This window comes from Triticum aestivum, chromosome 7B (genome assembly GCF_018294505.1).
Source record: "Triticum aestivum cultivar Chinese Spring chromosome 7B, IWGSC CS RefSeq v2.1, whole genome shotgun sequence".
In the NCBI taxonomy this organism is placed as follows: domain Eukaryota; kingdom Viridiplantae; phylum Streptophyta; class Magnoliopsida; order Poales; family Poaceae; genus Triticum; species Triticum aestivum.
In genome coordinates, this window is record NC_057813.1 from 67,681,802 (window position 1) to 67,702,891 (window position 21,090).

General features: G+C 44.4%; 1 protein-coding gene across 2 annotated transcripts; it reads right to left on the minus strand.

The window, feature by feature from the left end:
* Window positions 1-1,765: 1,765 nt before the first annotated feature.
* On the minus strand, window positions 1,766-8,422 carry LOC123156746 (transcription factor bHLH7). 2 transcript variants are annotated; one of them, XM_044574921.1, is made up of 9 exons: window positions 8,169-8,422; window positions 4,512-5,366; window positions 4,326-4,418; window positions 4,134-4,226; window positions 3,868-4,035; window positions 3,675-3,740; window positions 2,836-2,901; window positions 2,664-2,732; window positions 1,766-2,349 (listed from the first exon to the last, which is right to left on the minus strand). In XM_044574921.1, exons 2-9 carry the CDS (start codon window positions 5,160-5,162, stop codon window positions 2,113-2,115), a joined length of 1,443 nt encoding a protein of 480 aa, XP_044430856.1. In that variant the 5' UTR covers window positions 5,163-5,366; window positions 8,169-8,422; the 3' UTR covers window positions 1,766-2,112. The 2 variants fall into 2 exon arrangements, with proteins under 2 accessions (XP_044430856.1, XP_044430857.1); XM_044574922.1 differs by lacking the exon at window positions 8,169-8,422 and adding an exon at window positions 5,646-6,060.
* Window positions 8,423-21,090: the final 12,668 nt, after the last annotated feature.

The window sequence follows — 21,090 nt, forward strand, 5'->3', positions numbered from 1 at the left end:
TTCCGGAGGACTACGGCTTGAGGAAGAGGATGAGTTGGACATCGACGGGGGGCCTTCGTTCGAGGACGAGTTCGCCAACCAAGCCGCGGGGGTGAAGCTGAAGTGCAAGAGCAAGCGGACGAAGGCATACACAGCGGCCGAGGACAAGCTCCTTTTTGAGTGTTGGAGGGACATTGGGCAAGACCCCAAGGTCGGCGCCAAACAAAAGGCATCAACTTTTTGGATTTGTGTCCACCGTGAGTACCATGAGCGCAAGAAGTTTGCGCCGTACCAAATGCAAAGCACGCGCGGGTGGGTGTCCATTTCGAAGCGATGGAGGGTGATCCAACAAGAGTGCAACAAGTTTTGTGCCACTCTTGAGAGCATCAAGGCACGCCCCATGAGCGGCATCGGCATACAAGACATGGTATGCATGCGGCCCTCTTCGTTTTCATTCCGTTTGGCATGTCCATTTGCATACCATTTTCCCATATGCTTGCATGCTATCCATTTGTAGGCGTTCCAAGCTTTGGAGGCTTTCAAGGTCCAACATGACGGCAAGTCCTTTAACCTATCCCATTGTTGGAGGGTCATCAACAGGGAGAAGTTCAAGGCGCAATATGCCGCCCTCATGGCGCGTTGGGGGGGAGGGGGGGAGAAAGCCATGGAGGTTGGGGAGGGCGAGAAGCCACGGCCGCGGGGGAAAACCAACTCCAAGAAGGAGGACAAGCACGATGCGGCGTCCAACGCCTTGATCGCTACCGTGGAGGGCGTGATGAGCAAGGGCTCAAGAGAGGAGAAGCGCCGACAAGACAAGGAAGAGCAAATAAACGCCTTCATGGAGATCCAAAGGAGGCTTGAGATGGAGGCGAAGAAGCAAGTGAAGGATGCTTGAGATAGAGGCAGAGAACCAAGCCAAGATGCTCGAGATCGAGGCCGCCAATGCCACGACCAAAGCGAAAGAAGTAGCTCTCGCTAGCGTGATAATGGGGGTGGAGATCATAAAGGTGGACCTCAACACCGTGTCGCCGAGGAAGAGGTAATGGTTTGAGAAGATGCAGGCCGACATGCTCAAATTCGACGACGAGTGATCTATGAAAGCAGGCGCCATCCTTTTTTGTATGACAACAAGTGTGCTAACATGACCACGGCCGAGATGGCGTGGTCGAACTCCCAACCTTTTTTGTGTGCTGGCATGCATGCCGGCCACTGGCAAGCGTGCCATCAAGACTATGTGATGGTCTTTTTGGAGGCTGGCATTATATGCCGGCCGCTAGCATGGTGCCGGCATGAACTTTGGGCGGCGGCATGATTGCTGGCAATGATCTATGGCCGTGGGCCTTTTAAATTTGCAGGTGGATATGAAAATGGGTAGCTTGCATTGGGCGCACAGGTGACTCAAAAAGAAAACTGGACGGACACCGAGCGGGCGGCCGACCCAAACAGACAAAAAACGGACAAAATCATCGTCTGTTTGGGGGTCAGCCCGTTGGCGTTGCTCTAAGAGTTGCCCTAACCAAGTGAAACCCAAAGCAAGCGTTTTTTCCCAGGTCAGCTTTGATCACCATATAACATCCAAAAAGATAGTCATTGAGATGTAAAAAAAAAGCCAGCAGCAGCACATGGTGTCTTTTGTCCGCCTCACCTTTTTCATTGTTGGACCCATGCTGATGTTGGTACATGAGCACCAGCACCTGCATCAGCTACCAACAGTGGATATCTGGACATGTCCTAATGCCCAAGCACATATCTCAGATAGCAAAAAAGAACTGATTAAGTAAAGCTGTAACCTGCATAAAAGAACTGATTAAGTAAAGCTGTAACCTGCATGAACAGTCGGTAATAACCCTCATAGATCCATGTACAACCCAAGGTGCCAGATACTTGTACCCAGTTAGAGTGCCGTCCAAAAAACAAAAGAATACACACCAACCGATGTGCAACAGAGAAGAGAAAAAGTATAGGTTTCTTGGAGTAAGCTACTAGATTATACCATAAGCTTGTACTATCAGTCGCATAACTTCCTATCCTTCAGCCTCGGATTTTAGTTGTCTCATAACTTCTATGAACTCTAGCACATTTCGGCAGTTGTTTCCGCGGGCCAATGGGAGGAGCATGATGTGCTTTCTGTTTTCACCTTTCAGGAGGGATAGCAGCTGCAGAAGTGCCTTTCTGGTTGGATATGGCTGAAGCAAGAGCGATAGGCATCAGGCAGAGGCCCTTGTTCTGAAGGTACTGCATTGCGTTGGTGATGCTTGTTTCCATCAGCTTTATAACTTCTTGCTCAAAGACCAAGCTGTCTTCTGGGCCTGCTGCATCCAGCAGCCCTTGTGAAGCAGTTGGAGATGATAGAGGTGAATTGCTACGGCCCTGTGGATAGTTTGACAGTGCAATAAAAATTGAGTACACGGGCATTCTAGAGAAAAAGCAAGTACTGGTATTGGTAAATTAGATTTGGTTACACTGAACCAAATTAAAGCAATGAAAAATACAAAGGAATCTAATATAAATTCTAACTACAATGCAAGTGGAGCTCTAAGACTCCTGAATAATGATGAAGCATATTATGGTCATAAAAGTAGTGTAACCAACAGTAGAAATGCAACAACAACGAAACATGCCATTGTCGCCCGTAGTCACAACAAGGAGCTATTCACTTTATGCAAACAGAAAAGTTTTCGTACCTCAGTTTGAGATTCTGCAAGGAGGGGAAGAACTGCCCCGGGGGCTCCTAGCCTACTCATGCTTAAGACCTGTAATGTTGAAACCAGGACGATTTGTTTCAGAGAAAGGAAATGAAGGAGAATGACAACCAACAGGGAAAGTTACTACTCATGAACATGTCTGTGGACGCACCTTCACCTGAAGCTGAAGAAATTTCACATAATCAATTATTTCATCGAGCATTGATGATTTATCTGCCTGCTCACATAAAAAAGACTATTGGTTAGGAATTCCAAATTTCATTGTTATTCTGTTTTATTCGAGAGTGACCAAGAAACTTAAGGAAAAGTTAATTTTATTTACTTCGCAATGTTCTAAACCAGGCATGGATAACAGTATAGGTGGCACACATTTTGTTGTGCCCGAATCCGGTGCCAGCCCGCCACAACAAATGCAAATTTTGGCTTGTGCGCACGACACGTTAAGCATGATGTATTACTGCTAGAGAAGTGTGATGCCCTGCAAGTATGGCGCTAGGCACTAACCAAACAGTGGCGAGAAAAGCTCTAACTTGTCAAACTCTAGTATGCCAAAGTGTGGCTACAAACCAAAACATGCCTAGAACATTAAGCAGATCATAAAGGAACTGAACCTATGACTTGTGATGGCTATAGGTTACCCCTAACTGATAACTACAACAGCAAGGCATTTTGTCCCAAGCAAGTTGGGGTAGGCTACCCCAACTGATAACTATTTGGGGCAAATGTTATTTGCACTTTTCAAGTCTTAAAATCCAGACAACCACTTGCTTCAGTTCTTACTGGGCCAATTTTAGAACAATACTTCAGCACATATGTATCCACATATATGATTGGTTATTACCATATGTCATCCACTTATGATTTCATTATATGAAAGTAATAAAAGATATTTAGCTGGACTAATATAAATGTACTGCATGTTGAATAGGGAAAATAGAAATACCCCTGCATTTTTTGTACTGATATAAATGGAAACATTAAAAATAATACCTTATTTGAGTTTGGTACAAGGTCTTGGAGATTTTTCATCCTCTCTGAGATCTTCTCTCTGCGAAGCTGCAGTATTAAGCAAGTTACAGTTAAAAATATATGATAGGGCATGAACACACAGACAAAATTCAACCAACCCAAGTTATGAAACGTTTTCATATCTAGACTGAATTTACCAAACAAGATAACTCACCCGCTCAGCAATACTATGAGGGTCAGTTGCCTGTCCACGACGAGCCCTTGCTCGTGGCTTAGCACCGGCACTGTTTCCATTAGCTGAATTTGCCTTGTTCTGCGCATCAGCAGAATGGCTGATAGGGACAGGGTACTCACTTTTATTGTTATGGATCGTTGACCCTATCTGAACATTTGCAAACAGAGTCAAACTCAGTTAGATATGATTCCAAAGAAAGAGAATAAAACGAAACACTAAATATGATAACAAATGCTAAAGAAAACCTTTGAAGGATTCAGTGCCCCTTGTGCTTCACTCACTGCCATCTGACTACCAGAAGCGAAAGGGAGCGGAATATTGCACATCGCATTTTGCTCCTGTAATACGAACAAAGGAAGTTAATTTACCAGTACAGTATTTAATGAACAATAACTTGCAGTTATTGCTGTTTAGTGGCAGAGTACCAAAATTAAAACCTGATGTTCAGCCTTCAAACCACTACCAGCTAGTTGTGACTGCTCGGCCATACCAAAAGATGAGATGCTACCACTGAGAAACTCTTTGCTATCCTGTATTACCACAAGAATGAATAGTTAAGTGAATGAGAAATAGGTAACAGTTGTACCAATATGTTATAGTTATATCTTTGTCATGAGCAATACATGTAGTGATGCCATGGTTGCCTCATCAAATACTGACAGGTTTCCATTTGAATGACTTGTATTGTTGAACATAGGAGCATTTTGTATCCCTTGAAAACTGAAAGCTTCTAGGCTTACTGGCTCCATGTAGGAAGGAACATTTTGGAATGTCGAACAGAGAGTTGAGGCTGAAGAAACAGCATGTACATCAGCAAGAAAAGCTGAAACTTCACTACCATTGCTTTCAATTGAACTGGACAAGGCATGAGGAAGTTCTAGAAGGCCAGGGGTATCCAACTGCGGGTCAAATGTTCCAGGTGTTGAAGTGCACTGAAGAGTCCCTGGTGGGATTAAATTACTTTGCAGACTGCCATTGTTCTGAAGTTGTGGAAGCTCCATAAGGCTATTGGAAGGTTTGTCCTCTGACAGAATCTCACCAGATAATAGATCAGTCTGGGCGTTGTACGGCAAGCACCCATTTGCAATTATAGCAGGGTTCTGTTCATGCTCATCAAATGTTAAATTCTGATTTGATCTAGCTCTGAAATAGCCTGTAGGTGGCATACTTCCTTCTTCTGCATATGATTCCACTGAACCATCAACAAAGCTATACCTCTCGGAAGCGGAATTGCCAGACCATGAAGGAAAGAAAGAACCATTAGAGTAGTCCATCTTTACACCCTTATAACTTGCCTCCCCAACCTCTGCTCAGAAATATTATGAAAAGAGTGACTTGTAGATACTTAAAATGCCAGCAACTGGTGATCCTATCATTCATCCATGAAGACAGTCTGAGATGGCCTGAATGGTTCCTTTTGTACAAAGCTGCGCACTCGGATGCTGAGAGAACTTCAGATACACCCTCTAGAACAAACCCTGTGCAACAAAGAATAACCGTCAAATATTGACAAACTGCATGAATGTGAATAAAAATGCATGCATGAACAAAATAATGTAAAGATACAATTAAGTAAAGAAATGGTCAAGTTATAAAGATTTTTTTAAGGTGTTATAAAGCTATCTTGAGGCACCATATTTTGCACAAATGTGTTAACCACTTAAGTAAAATAGTATATACTACTTATTGTGCTTATTGTGCCCCACATAAATCATACAGAAAAATCTGGAGTGTAACTGCATCCCAAATTCACCTACACTGCGTTTGGATGTCTGTATTGCAGCCTTGAATTGGATTTGGTATTCCCGAACCGTCCATTCAGCTGTTTGGGTGCGCACTGAAACATCGAATGGAGATGAGGCCAAATACAGCGCTGTTTTCGCTCTCACGCGCGCTCCCCTCCCACAATACAGACCCCTCCGGCTCCGATTTCGCTGGATTTGCACTCACCCGCAAAACATACCGCTTCGGCCCCTCTCTTTCCCCCCGCGACCAGAAAAAGAAAACAGAGGCGGAGCGAAGAAGCTCTAGCGGCACCGCGTCATGCTCCTCTGCGCATGGCTACTCCCGCATCCCGGCGACGTAGCAGCAACCGCGGCGTTCCTCGCGGCGGTGGCGTCTGGATCCTCTCCATAGAGCGTGGCCGACCTTCTCAGCCATTACTTCCGGCGGTGGCGGCCACCGCGACATCGCGGAGTGGCGGGTAGCGGTGGCGGCGACAGCGGCCCAGAGCCAGCGCGCGGGCAGAGATTCTTCCCACAGCCGGCGTCTGGTTCGCGCCATGGATCCATGCCCGACCTTCTCCTCACAGCCTGAGATCCGCGCCATCAGGCGGCGTCCGCATCCATCGGCGCGGGCGGAGATGCTTCTGACGGCAGGCTGAGCGGCTGGCGCGCGGCACAAAGAGGAGCACGACCGCGCGCGGAATTAGATCCAGCCCCTCTGCGGGGTCTGCTTCGTCCTTTGATCCTAGCTAGCTGAGTCTGCTTCGTCCTCTGAACTTCTCCCCATTCACTAGGAAGCAACACTTTCAGTTCGTTGTAGCCAAGGTAGACGGTGGATGGTCCAGATCGAGTTTGCTTCTTCCTCTGAATTTCTCCTCGTTCACTAGCTAGCTGTATTGTGATTCCAAAAAAATGTATGGTGATATGAAACTTGTGATTTGTGAAGTAAACAATACATGATAGCTTTTACTCCAATTTGTTGTGCAAATTTCATTTTGATACACGAAGAGCAAAGCATAAGCCACAGACTGTGTATTTTTTGTCATTTTTATTGCTATATAATCATTTTTATTCTAGATTGTATTAAAAAATTGAGTCATAAAGAACAAAGCATAATCTTCATACTCATGTAAATATACAATTCCATAGTTTGTCATCCAAACAAGATTTGGTATTGAAACCTCTATGAGATTCCATGAGCCAATTCGGTGAACAACCAAACAAGTGAATTCGTATTCATTCTCATTTCAGTTTCCTTGCTGAATTGGTATTGCAACCAATTCAATACGGAGCCCTTCAATACAGACATCCAAACAGAGCGCTATTGAAATGATTCTGCTTTTATCACACTTTCAGGTGAGCATGACATTCCTGCTTTATTCTACAGTCAATTCAGCAATTTATTCTGTTAGAAAGAGCGGTAACTGATTCAGACATTCAGCCATGACAGAACACGACAAGCAACGGATTATCTTCCATTTTTAAGATATCGGGAGCCTGAAATAATTATGCATACACAATATAACCAACAGGATATCTTCCTGTCATTAAAGACCGCGTACGCCATAAGCCAACATACACTTCCTCCAGTTGCTCAAGCATACAGCACTATCATCTCCTTTATCTTTTCTTTAGCGGAGATTATCTCCTTTATCTTTCACAACTAATTATCAAAAATGCTCATATTTATTCATAGATATAGTAGCACCAGATTGGCAATGAAAAATAGTTTCAAAATATATAATTATATATTATAAAAAGAAAATCAAAGTTGCGTACTAGAGATAGTGTCCATATCTAAAACGTCATGTATCTTGGAAAGGAGGGAGTAGCTTATAGACACAAGAAAAGTCAGCACAATTCCAAATTTATAGTCAGATCTTTTTCCTTGCCTAGTCTAGGCAGTTACCAGAAAAGTAATGCTCACACAGTAATTACTCTACCACAAGTAAATACCCATCAAGTCGAGCTTTCACTGTCACAGCATCTCTCGCGACACAACAAGGCATCGAAATTCCAAAAAAAATCCGTCACAGAACTCATAACTAAGCTGTCAAAGAACAACGAAAAAGCAGAGGGAAAGGCATAAACATCGCTTTACGCATTCGTGACTTGTGAGAACGAAATTCTCTTCTAGCCAATAAACCACCACGTAACAATCTTTTCCCAATCAATCCCCCCTTCCAGCATCTAGGATTCACTACATGGAGCGGAACAAACGACAACCAAGTTGAGAACAATCAGGAACAAGAGGTAAAAAAAGAAAACAAATTAGATTCGACACGTCGCACGCGCATCGATTCCAACCCGCAGCCGCAGGATCGTCCGTCTCTGACATTACCTGCGCCCCCATCCCCTGCTGCGCAACCAAAACTCCAACCCACAAACGCCGGTCGCCGCGCCGCGGCGGGTTAAGCGACCGGGATCACAAGAATCCCCTAACACCACAAGAATCCCCTAAAACCCCACAGGAAGCCAGCACAACGCGTGCGCCAGGGCCGTACACTCTGTACCGAAAGGAAAAGGGCCGGAGGAACCGAAATTCGGGGCACTCACCGCGGCGGACGGACGGCGGACCGGGCGCAGGAGACGACGGCGGGGAAGAGGGAAGGCGCGGGTCCTCGGAGCTGGTGACGGGGGTAGTAGTATACTGCCGGCGAAGGAGGAGGTGAGGGCGACGGGAGGGGGAGGGCAGGAGAGGAGGGGGCGGTTTGTTTGGGCGGAAAAGGAGGAGAAAGGCGGAGGCTTTGGCTTCCTGGGGGCGAAGACTGAAGACGCGTCGGGGGTTGGACTGACTGATATGGCTGAGGCTGACGCTGCTGCCTGTGCTGTGCCACAGCTGTTGCCGCTGCGCTTTTTGTTTACTAGCGCACCCTCTCCTTTTCGCCTATTTTTGCTAGGGACTCCTTTGGTCTTTTTGGGATTAGATAGATGCGGTGGGGTGGGGTGGAGCAGGAAATAGGATTTCTCTTTTCTTGTCAAGTTTTTCTACTCTATAATCTTCTTGCACAGGAGACCTAGACCTGGTGTATGGTCAAATATTTTTTTGTGTGGTCATTTTGTTCTTGTTGAAATGTTGAGGCTTTCACTGCCTTGGTTTTTTTAAGAATACTAGAGTTTGCTAATTTGTGTCGGTCTTCTTTTGGCGATATAAAGCCATTTCTTCGTCGAGACAGATCAATGACAACTGTGATTTTCCACCGACCGGAAGACATCTGGCTCTAAGTTCCGTGCACGTATGCGTATGAAACGTAGCGCTATTTTCCAAAATGACAGCTTGCTATGTCCAGTAGATATAAAACATTGGCGTGTTGGGAGATTTGACCCTGCAAGCGACAAAAGATACCGCCACACAACTGTAGCCATGGACGTCACGCAATGGACATCCAGGACACACTATTTTTGTCGCTATGGCAATGCGTGCGAGATTAGGTGTTCGAAACTACATCTTGTTTTTCACTTTACATTCTTCGTTTTGTGTTAAAAAGAACTTTGGTTATTCTCAAGCCCTGAATATTAATTCTCATCAATACACTTCCATGCTATCACCACACTTATAGATCAATTAATTATATATTTTTATCCCAGATGCAAATATCTTTGCAACTTGTGCGGCCCGCCGCTCAATGACTTTGGTTATATCATCTTGAAGTCCTTTCCGAAAAGAAACTATGTTGATTTACAAAGAGGGAGAATTGTACCGGGGAATTGAAATTTGGAGTATTCACCATGACAGAGAGACAAGACGGGGCAAGTGAGATGAAGGCAAGCGAGAGGGTGGATGCGCGTGCACGAAGCAAGTGGTGAGTATATACTATTATCGGAGGAGCGGAAGAGAGCGGAGATGAAGGCAACAAGAGGGGAAGAAGGAAAAAAGGAAGGTTTGGGCAAAAAAAGGAGGAGAAAGATGAGGCTTTGCCCTGCCGGCGATGGCTGAGGCTCATGTTGTGGTACAACTGTTGACGATGCGCTTTTTGTTTACTAGCACACACTTTCTTTTTCATCTATTTTTTAGGGACTCTAGTGGGGTTGGGTGTGTGGAACAGAACATAGGTTTTCTGCTTTCTTTTCTTTTTTCTTGGCATGTTCTTCTACTGTCTTCTCACACAATAGCTTGGTAAATCATTACTTTATCTTGTCAATTTGTTCTTTCACTACTTTGCTTCTTGAATATAGTCAAACATTACTTTGTATGTTCATTTTTGTTCTTGTTGAGGCTTTCATTGCCCTCTTTTTTCAAGAATACTAGATTTTGGTAGTTTTTGCTAGTCTTCTTTTGGCGATATGTAGCCGTTTCCTCGTCGAGACGGATCAATAACAACTGTGATTTTCCACGACCGGAAGACATGTGGCTCTAGGCTCCGTACACGTATGTGTATGAAACGTAGCGCTATTTTCCAAATGACATCTCACTATGTCCAGTAGATATAAAACCTTGACGTGTTGGGAGATTTGACCCTGCAAACGACAAAAGATACCGCCACACAACTATAGCCATGGACGTCACGCAACAGACAACGAGGACGTGCTATTTCTGTCACTATGGCAATGCGTGCGAGACTAGATGTTCGAAACTACATCTTGTTTTTCACACTAGTAGAAAGCAGGACTTTGGTCACAGCTCCCTGTACACATTAGTCCCAGTTGCATCATGAACCGGAACTAATGTGAGCATTAGTCCCGGTTCGAGCGGCGAAGGAGTCGGGAAGGCATTAGTCCCGGTTAAAATGGGACATTTAGTCCTGATTTGAGACACGAACCGGGACTAAAGGGTGCGGTGCCCTTTAATACCGGTTCGTGTCTCAAACCGAGACTAAAGTTCAATCTTTAGTCTCGGTTTGAGACACGAACCGGGACTAAAGGGTGCCATGCCCTTTAGTCCCGGTCCGTGTCTCAAACCGGGACTAAAGATCTCATTTTCAAATTCTACCCCCCTATATCGCCTTTTCAGTTTTGTAAAAAGCAAAAGAAAATGATAAAAACTTCAAAAATTAAATCCTTCGAGATGTAGTTATGTTACTACATCTATTAGTTAGGAAAATTAAAAAACTTAAATTTGAACATGTTTTGCAAAAAGTGTTATGAAAAAGTAAAACGGCCATATCTTTTGCATACGATGTCAAAAAAATATGCATAATATATCAAAAAAATCAGCATAAAAATACACATCCGATTTTGACCACCGTAGGCCTGTTTGCAAATTTTTAGAATCCTCAAATTCTGAAAGAAAAAAAGATATGCTCAAATTTTAGTTTTTTGACTTTTCGTTAAATCTGGTCAAACTATGGTCAAACTACTTATTCAAGAAATATTAGCGTTAATAAATAATTATTTTTAGTTTTTTGACTTCTGGTCAAACTGCGGTCAGACTATGGTCGAATCTGGTCAAATTGTGGTCAAACTACTTATTCAAAAAATATTAGTGTTACTAAATAATTATTGTTTTTCAGAATAATAGTTCAAACTCAAACGATGCTTAATGCTCAAGCTCAACTCCTAAGGGTTAATAGGATTCAGCTTAGTATTATCAAGAAAACAACAAGTGCAAACTTGCAAACTAGGGGGAATATAACTCAAAAGTTAAGCGTGCTCAGGCTTGAGTAGTGAGAGGATGGGTGACCGACCGGGAAGTTAGACGGTTTAGAATGAAGAGGGGTGATTAGAGATTAGATATTAAATTGAGCAGTGATGAGGGGTGATTCGAGATTAAATACAAATAATTCAGAAATTTGAAAATCAAGAAAAAAAATCAAAAAAATCCTTTAGTCTCTGTTGGTGTTACCAACCGGGACTAAAGGTCGAGCTCCAGACAGCGGCCACGTGGAGGGCCTTTAGTCCCTGTTCGTAACACAACCGGGACTAAAGGGGGGGGGGCTTTAGTACCGACCCTTTAGTCCCGGTTGCGGAACCGGAACAAATGGGCCTCATGAACCGGAACTAATGGGCCTTTTTCTACTAGTGTCACTTTATGTTCTTTGTGTTAGAAAAAATATCGATTATTCTCGAGCCTGAAATATTAATTCTCATCAATACACTTCCATGCTACCACCACACTTATAGATCAATTAATTATATATTTTTATCATAGACACAAATATCTTTGCAACTTGTGCAGCCTGTCGCTCGATGACTTTTGGTTATATCATCTTGAACCATCAGAGTAGTCATTTTCGCCTATTTTTGCTAGGGACTAGATGCGGTGGGGTGGGTGGAGCAGAAAATAGGGTTTCTCTTTTCTTGCCAAGTTTTTCTACTCTATTTTCTTGCACAAGGGACCTAGACCTGGTGTGTGGTCAAATATTATTTTGCATGTTCATTTTGTTCTTGTTGAGGCTTTCATTGCCCTGTTTTTTTTAAGAATACTGGAGTTTGGTAATTTGTGACGGTCTTCTTTTGGCGATATGTAGCCGTTTCTTCGTCGAGACGGATCAGTAACAACTGTGATTTTCCACGACCGGAAGACAGGTGGCTCTAGGCTCCGTACACATATGTGTATGAAACGTAGCGCTATTTTCCAAAATGACATCTCACTATGTCCAGTAGATATAAAACCTTGACGTGTTGGGAGATTTGACCCTGCAAACGACAAAAGATACCGCCACACAACTATGGCCATGTACGTCACGGAACAGACAACGAGGACGTGCTATTTTTGTGTCGCGACCGGTTTTCCGGGTATTAAATTCCAGAGAATGGCCGTTGTGCTCACCAGCCCCAGGATAACTGTTAGCTGATGAGGCACCAACTTGATACAGAATTTCCAAGCAAAACACAAAATACGTAGTACAAGACCATTCTGGCCTGTGAGTACAACAAATGGTTTCTAGTGTTTGATGGCGGAAGCGGGTTGTGAATCGTCAGTGTCTATGGGACTCCATTTCCCACAGGAACAGCTCACCAGGTTAACTCCTATCTTCACGAGGCTGTTATCACCGTTGCTTAGGTTCCGGGGTTGTCATCACGGTCGTTCCTCTCTGCGCAAGAAATCTGACCAAGACAATAGCCAGGGACAAGCCAGTGAGTACTTTGAATGTACTCGCAAACATTATGAACACGGGTATAATATAACAACGATGGTTCTGAAATATTTATGCTCATGACGTCAGTCACAAAAGGTAAATAAAAATACTGATGCACGCAAGCATGTTATTTATGAATGTGCCATAACGTAGTAGTATTAAAATTATGAAATAAAAACAAGCATGCCACAGTCCGGCGTCTTAGCGACACCACATAAAGGGCTTTAAAAGAAATGCCACAGTCGGGCGTCTTAGCGACACCACATAAAGGGCTTTAAAAGAAATGCCACAGTCGGGCGTCTTAGCGACACCACATAAAGGGCTTTAAAAGAAATGCCGCAGTCGGGCGTCTCAGCGACACCACATAAAGGGCTTTAAGAGAAATGCCACAATCGGGTGTCTTAGCGACACCACATAAAGGGCTTAAAACGAAATGCCGCAGTCGGGCGTCTTAGCGACACCACATAAAGGGCTTTAAAAGAAATGCCGCAGTCGGGCGTCTCAGCGACACCACATAAAGGGCTTTAAAAGAAATCAATCATAGTGAATATCCCGGAGGTAGAACCATCCCAGGGATATTCGATAATACCAAAAATATCACGGGTTAGTTCACAACGAAAATAATAATCATCATTATCAGAAGTCACAATTCGTGACTCCAGTTCTGGTTTAACAGTTTCACCTCCGAAGACCAACACTAAGACCGACACTTGACCCGACCCAGACTGTAGTCCTTAACCATGGACACGGCTATTCGAATAGGTTTAATCTCGGTAGAGGGTGTACTCTTTACCCACGAGTAACGGATTCCTTTAGTCCATCGGGACTAATTCCGTCTACGGTCTTTTAAATGAAAACACACCTAACTTGCACACACCAACTTAACTCACCGGTGTTTGGAATCACCCACGACACTCGTTAAGCAAAACTCTAAGTGGGGAGGCTACAACCTTGATTAGCATGGGATCAAAAAATTTATACCGCGCGCAAAACTGGGGAAGCTACCCCCTCGGCTACAACCGAAAACACCCATGCCCCTTGACCGGATGACTGGCTTTAATCCATGGCCGTGGTACCCTCATCCCGGCCCCTCTGTATGGTGTGTGCTAGAAAGGGGTTGACAAATTACTGAACCGTACTCTACTTGTTGTAGAGACGAGTGGTAGTACGAAACAAGTATGGGGGTTACTGGAACAAGACCCGATCTACGGTCGACTCAGGAGGTTTATAATTTTCCCTGCATGACATGTATAATGAAAATATTCAACCAACGGAATCACCGCTCACTATACCTCACTATGCCATACCGGACATAACCGTCCCGACGAAGACCGGCGACAAACTCATGCCTACCCAAGGCAGAGGTTTTCCCGGATTCCTTCCGGCATGCATGCAAAGCACATGAGGATGATTATCATCACAAGTGTGTTCATTTCCAACAGTATGGAAATCACTAATATGCATTCATGCATATGATCATATCACATGAAATAACAAGTTCTCCGAAATGAGGTGATGTTATAAACGTGTCAACAAACACATCGAAAATATTCTGCCGGGGTTCAGAATGCTTGCCTTCAATGTGTGGAAAGGCAGGGTGCACTCCAAAACTTTTGAAAGTTTTCTTCTCTCTCTCCAAAGTCCTATTTTAAACAAATTTGAATTAACACACAAATTCAAAAACAGCACAAAAAGTTGTTTGAAATTTTTTCAAATAGATCTTAAAATAAACTAGGTTAAATTTGAGAGAGGTAGGAAAAAGAATCAATTCATTTCGAGTTGTATTTAAAAAGTTATAGCCAGTCAAAGTTGTGGTCAAAATCTGTTATTTTTTAGAAAAAAAACAGAAAAAAGAAAACGATTCGAATATACGTACACGTCGAAGACGTATTCCGACTATACGCCTCCACTTACTCCAGCGTGGACGCGCGTGGGTCACTGACAGTGGGTCCAGGGGGCCCACTAGTCAGGTTTGACTAGTCCCCACTCCCTCCCCTTCTCTGCCCGAGCAGAGGCGGGACATCCGGCGATCGTCGCCGGCGAACGGAGGTTCTTCACGGGCATCCAAGTGCAGGGATGGATCCGCCACTCCTAGGCGGTCCTTCCGGTGCTCGTAGGGTCGTCGGGGGTGGAGGGAGTCGCCGGCGGCGAGCTCCACGGCGGAGGGGAGGCTTCGGTGGATTTGGGGATTCCAGCCATGGTGGTTCCTAGCTGTGTCTGGGAGGCTAGGCAGCTCGGCGGGTTCAAGTGGAGTCGAACGGTGGCGTTTGGGAGGGCAGGGGAGGTCTTGGTGCGTCGGAACTGACCGGGACGAGGCGGCGGCCGAGCTGACCGGAGAGGTTGAAAACGACCTCCTCGCTTCGATTGACGACTAAGGGGGTACGAGAAGGACGGCGTGAAGCTGCCTGGGTGCTCGGAGGAGTCCGGGGACCTCCCTTTATAGCACGTCCAAGTCGGTTCGCGGCGGCCGTGGATAAGCTCACCGGCGAACTGCCCTACTGTACTGCAGGGCGACGTGGCGGTGGCTGGCCGGCTCCAGGAGCTACCGACGAACGCTCCACTGTCGAAGGAGGCAAGGTGGCGCGCTGTGGTGGTTTGGGTGGTGCTGCCCATGGCGGTGGCGGATGCGGCCGCAGGCGTGCCGCCAAGAAGCTTGCTGCCAACGCTGCAGGGGGCGAGGAGGCGGTCGGGGCTCTTGGCGCGACGTGGCGAGTGGGAAAGGATCAGGATGAGCTCGGGGAAGCTTATCCAGGGGCGCGCTGGCTCGGGCGCGAGCACGTGCAAAACGCGTGCTCTGCTCGTGCTCCGGGCGTGCACGGCGACTGCTCGACGAAATGCCAGGATGGCCAAAACTGCTAGAGAGCTAATGCAAATCCACAGGCCTGGGCTAGAGATCGTTAGCAGGCTACTTGACAACTTGGTTTGGACAGATGGGAAAGTTCACAACACAAACTTACAATCATGCCAAATATGTCCATGCCCACAGGGTGTTTGACAAAATGCCAGAGGCATCTAGGCAGGTCTTGGAGTGGTCAAAAATTCCAAATGGTGGTCTCATTAGGTGAATAAAAGGGTGGTGAGGTTAGTTGGCAAAAATACAGAAACTTGTTAGTGCAAGTTTTGCAAAAACTCAATTCTGGACAGGAGACAAATGGCATTACTTCATGAACCAAAAATGATCCAATGGGTGCGTGCTCCTGGACGTAGGGGTTTAGTATGGAAGACTACAAGTAGGTAAAAGAATCATGGATAAAGGAGCAACTTAAAATATAGTTGTTGTACAAATCATCATGTTGAACCAGAGTGGAAAAGGGGTTGATTCACTCAAATTTTTCAAGGGACAACACTGGGTTTTTGCAAAAAGTTAATTAACATACTCATATTGACATCCCAAAATTTTGATGGAAGTTTTAAAGAAATATTTAAATAGGTTGTAGTGTAAAAGTGCCCATTGGACCAGATTTGAAAATTTGGGATAGAGCTCAAAATATTAAATGAAAGAAATATCTCTTTTCATAAAAGTGATTTAGAAACATCACATGACATCTCCAAATTTTGGTGGGATTTTTAAAAGATTTTATCAAATGGTTGTAGTTCAAAAAGGACCACAAACCATGGAAAAACCATTTTTAAAGGAATAAAGATCAGGGAAATAATTAATCCCTCTAATAAAAGAAAAGTTTTATTTGAGAGGGTAAGAGAGTCCAATAAAATTGAGAAGTATTTCACTTGAGGTAAAAACTCCATGATGATAAGAAAGGAAATGTTTCAAAAATCAAAAGTGAGTCCAGAAAATAAGAGTTTTAATTTTCTGGCAAAATTTTAATCAACAAAACCAGGTTAAAATTTTGGGGTGTCACATTTTGTCACTATGGCAATGCGTGCGACATTAGGTGTTCGAAACTACGTCTTGTTTTTCACTTTACATTCTTTGTTTTACATGCTAGCACCACACTTATAGATCTTTTTTTATGTTCATTTTGTTCTTGTTGAGGCTTTCATTACCTTTTTTAAGAATACTAGAGCCTGGTAATTTGTGATGGTCTTCTTTTGGCGATATGAAGCCGTTTCTTCGTCGAGACAGATCAATGACAACTGTGGTTTTCCACGACCAGAAGACATGTAGTTCTAGGCTCCGTACACGTATGTATGAAATGTGGCGCTATTTTCCAAAACGATAGCTCACTATGTCCAGTAGATATAAAACCTTGGCGTGTTAGGAGATTTGACCCTGCAAACGACAAAAGATACCGCCACATAACTATAGCCATGGACATCACGCAATAGACATCGAGGACGTGCTATTTTTGTCGCTATGGCAATGCATGCAAGATTAGGTGTTCGAGACTACATCTTGTTTTTTCACTTTATATTCTTCATTTTGTGCTAGAAAAAAACATCGATTATTCTCGAGCCCTGAATATTAGTTCTCATCAATACACTTCCATGCTACCACCACACTTAAGATCAATTAATTATATATTTTTATCGCGGATACAAATAGCGTTTCAACTTGTGCAGCCGTTTGTTCGATGACTTTTGGCTATATCATCTTGAGGTCCTTTTCCAAAAAAAAAGCTATGTTGATTTACAAAGAGGGGGAATTATACCGGGGAAATTTGGGGTACTCACCATGATGGAGAAAGAAGACTGGGCACGTGAGATGAAGTCAAGTGAGAGGGCGGATGCGCATACATGGGGCTAGTGGTAAGTATATACTATTACCAGAGAAGGAGCAGGATTGAGCCGAGGTGTAGGCAATAGGAGAGAGAAGGAAAGGGGTTGTTTGGCGGAAAAAGGAAGAGAAAGACAGATCATTTGGCTTTATTTTACTAGCACACCATTTCTTTTCCGTTTATCTTTTTGTAGGGACTGGTGGGATGGGGTGGGTGTAGCAGAGCATAGGTTTTTTGCTCTGCTTTTTCTTTTGTTGTCATGTTTTTCTATTGTCTTCTCGGACAATAGATCTGGCATAGCCAAATACTATTTTATATGCTCATCTTTGTTCTTTCCTAGCTCTGGTTCTTGCAGGGTATTACAATTTGGTCATTTGTGCCATTTTTGTTTTAGGGATATGAAACCGTTACTCCGCCAAGAAAATATATAAAGCGTAAAATGCAAGCGCGGTCCTAATTCTTTTCCAAAAGTGTCGACTGGGTCCTAATTCGTTCAAAATACACATCTGGGTCCTAATTCTTTCTAAGTTGTTCACCCGAGGTCCTAATTTCGTCTGACCACCGCTGACCAGCTCGCGTGGCGCTTTGACCGCTGCCACATCGACTCGAGGGCCCACGCGGGATAACGACAAGCCGTGCGTTTTTTCAAAAGAGCCCCCCAACCCTAATCTCTCCGCAGCCATAGTCCTTTCCCTCTCCTCTTCCCCACCTCTCTCTGCTCTGGCGAAACAGGGGAGATCGACAGCGGCGGTCCGGTGAGAAGAGGCAGGCGGCCATCGTAGGCGCTTGTCCGGCGGTGGCGCCGCTAGGATGGCGCCCGTGCATCGGTGACCTGGAGATCCTCCTCCACGATACGGTCAGTGTGGTGCCCATAACCCTAACCCTCGATCCTTTTTTCCGCGGATTTCGATTTAGCTCGAATCGATGGTAGTATTTGACTGAATCCCTCAATACCTAGGAGCAGAAGAGGAGGTTTTTACCGTAGAAATCAACTATGGTGGATTTTTCTGCGGATTTGGCCGATCGAAGACGTATGTCGATGGGAAAGTTGCTCTGTTCGATGGTTGCGAAGTAGATACATGGTCTCCTCTCTGGCTCACTGATTTTATGCAGCAACTGGGATATAGTGACCAATCTAAGCATGTTATTTACTGGTTACTGCCTGGAAAGAATTTAGGCGATGGACTGCGGATTGTGGACTGTGACACTGACACTTTGCACATGACAACAGTTGTTCCAAAATTCCATTACTTTCAATTGTTTATTGATCACAAAGACATGGCCTTTGACAATGTAATGGATGATATTCATGTTAGTGGTACACCTGAGCTACCTCTTGTACTAAGCCCTAAATCTCCTGGGTTTAGCAGTGGTACCAACGGCAGCATACTCGCGGCAGCCGTTGATGAGATGGGCGGCGAGAAAAGGGCTAATGCCGGAGGTGGAGCAGGCGCTTGGGCATCCTTCTTCCCGCGGTGCTTCACGACAGACGAGCTAGCGGTGGCGGACATGGCGGCGACAGCGTGGCGCCAGAGAGAGGGAGAGAGCGAGCAGAAGACCTAGGGACCGGGGAATGAAGAGAGCATAAACTCCGGGGGCCAAACTGCTTAAATTACCAACCTCCAATCGCGGGAACTCTCCCGCGTGGGCCCTCGAGTCGACGTGGCAGCGGTCAAAGCGCCACGCGAGCTGGTCAGCAGCGGTCAGATGAAATTAGGACCTCGAGTGAACAACTTAGAAAGAATTAGGACCCAGATGTGCATTTTGAAAGAATTAGGACCCAGTCGACACTTTTGAGAAAGAATTAGGACAGCGCTTGCATTTTACTCATATATACTCACCATGATGGAGAGAGAAGACTGGGCACGTGAGATGAAGTCAAGTGAGAGGGCGGATGCGCATACATGGGGCTAGTGGTAAGTATATACTATTACCAGAGAAGGAGCAGGATTGAGCCGAGGTGTAGGCAACAGGAGAGAGAAGGAAAGGGGTTGTTTGGCGGAAAAAGGAGGAGAAAGACAGAGCATTTGGCTTTATTTTACTAGCACACCATTTCTTTCCCGTGTATTTTTTTGTAGGGACTGGTGGGATGGGGTGGATGTAGCAGAGCATAGGTTTTTTGCTCTGCTTTTTCTTTTGTTGTCATGTTTTTCTATTGTCTTCTCGGACAATAGATCTGGCATAGCCAAATACTATTTTATATGCTCGTCTTTGTTCTTTCCTAGCGCTGGTTCTTGCAGGGTATTACAATTTGGTCATTTGTGCCATTTTTGTTTTAGGGATATGAAACTGTTACTCCGCCAAGAAAATATATAAAACTGACTGGTATTGTTGTAAAACTTGCAAGATAGCATGAGATTCACTTTGGTTGCCACAATTGGCTTCCATTCAGTTAGTTTCATGCCAAATTGGTTCAAGGATAGTTGAATTTTTCCACAACCGGAAGACAAGTGGTTCTACACTCTATACACAAATATATGATGCATGGCACTATTTCCCAAAAGGATAATTCACTAAGTCCGGTACATATCAACCTTGGCGTATTGGGACATCTGCCCATGCAAATGATAAAAGATATACCAGCAAACAAATGATAAAAGATATGGCGACACATCTATAGCCATGGACATCACACAACAGACATCCAGGAGTGCTATTTTTTGTCGGTATGGCAACGCGTGCTAGATTAGGTTCTTAAAACTACATACTATTTTTATGTGTTTGAAAGCATCGATCTATTCTCAAGCTCCAACTATTAATTATCATCAATATACTTCCATACTACCACCACACTTATCGATAAATTAATTATATATTTTTATCATAACTACAAAAAACTTTGCAACTTATGCAGCCGGTCATTCAATAAATTTTTGTTATATCATCTTGGGGTATTTGCTGGAAAGAAATTATGTCAATTTACAAAGAGGGAGAATTATACCAGAGAACTGAAATTCGAAGTACTCGCCATGGCAAAGAGACAGGTCTGGGCACGGGAGATGAAGGCAAGCGAGATGGCCAGCAGGCGTACACAGAGGTGGTGGCGAGTATATACTATTATCGGAGGAGCAGAAGAGAGCGGAGGTTAAGGCAACGAGAGAGGAAGAAGGAAAGAAGGGTGGATTGGGCGGAAAAAGGAGGAGAAAGCTGAGGCGTTGGCCTGCTGGTGATGAAGACTGAAGATGCGTTGGAACTGATTGATATGGCTGAGGCTGATGTTGTGGTACAACTATTGGCGATGTGCTTTTTGTTTACTAGCACACGCTTTTTTTTCCATATATTTAGAGACTCTAATGGGATAGGTGAGTGGAACAAAACATAGGTTTTCTGCTCTCTTTTCTTTTTCTTGTCATGTTCTTTTACTGTCTTCCCACATAATATGTTGGTATAGTCAAACATTACTTTGTCTGGTCAATTTGTTCTTTCACTAATTTGCTTCTTGAATGGAACTAGAATTTCGTAATTTGTGCCCTTTATTGGTGGATATGAAACTGTACCCTGGCTAGAAAAATATGTGAAACTGGCTGGTATGGATGTAAAATAGCAACATAGATATCATGAGATTCACTCCGCTCGCCACAGAGTCCGCTTCGTGCCAATTTAGTTTTTGCACAACCGGCATAATGTGGTTCTTTGCTCCACAAGTGTGTGTGTGTGTGTGTGTGTGTGTGTGTGTGTGTGTGTGTGTGTGTGTGTGTGTGTGTGTGTGTGTGTGTGTGTGTGTGTGTGTGTGAAACATGGTGTTATTTCCAAAATGATGAGTGATGGATCATTATTTCTAAC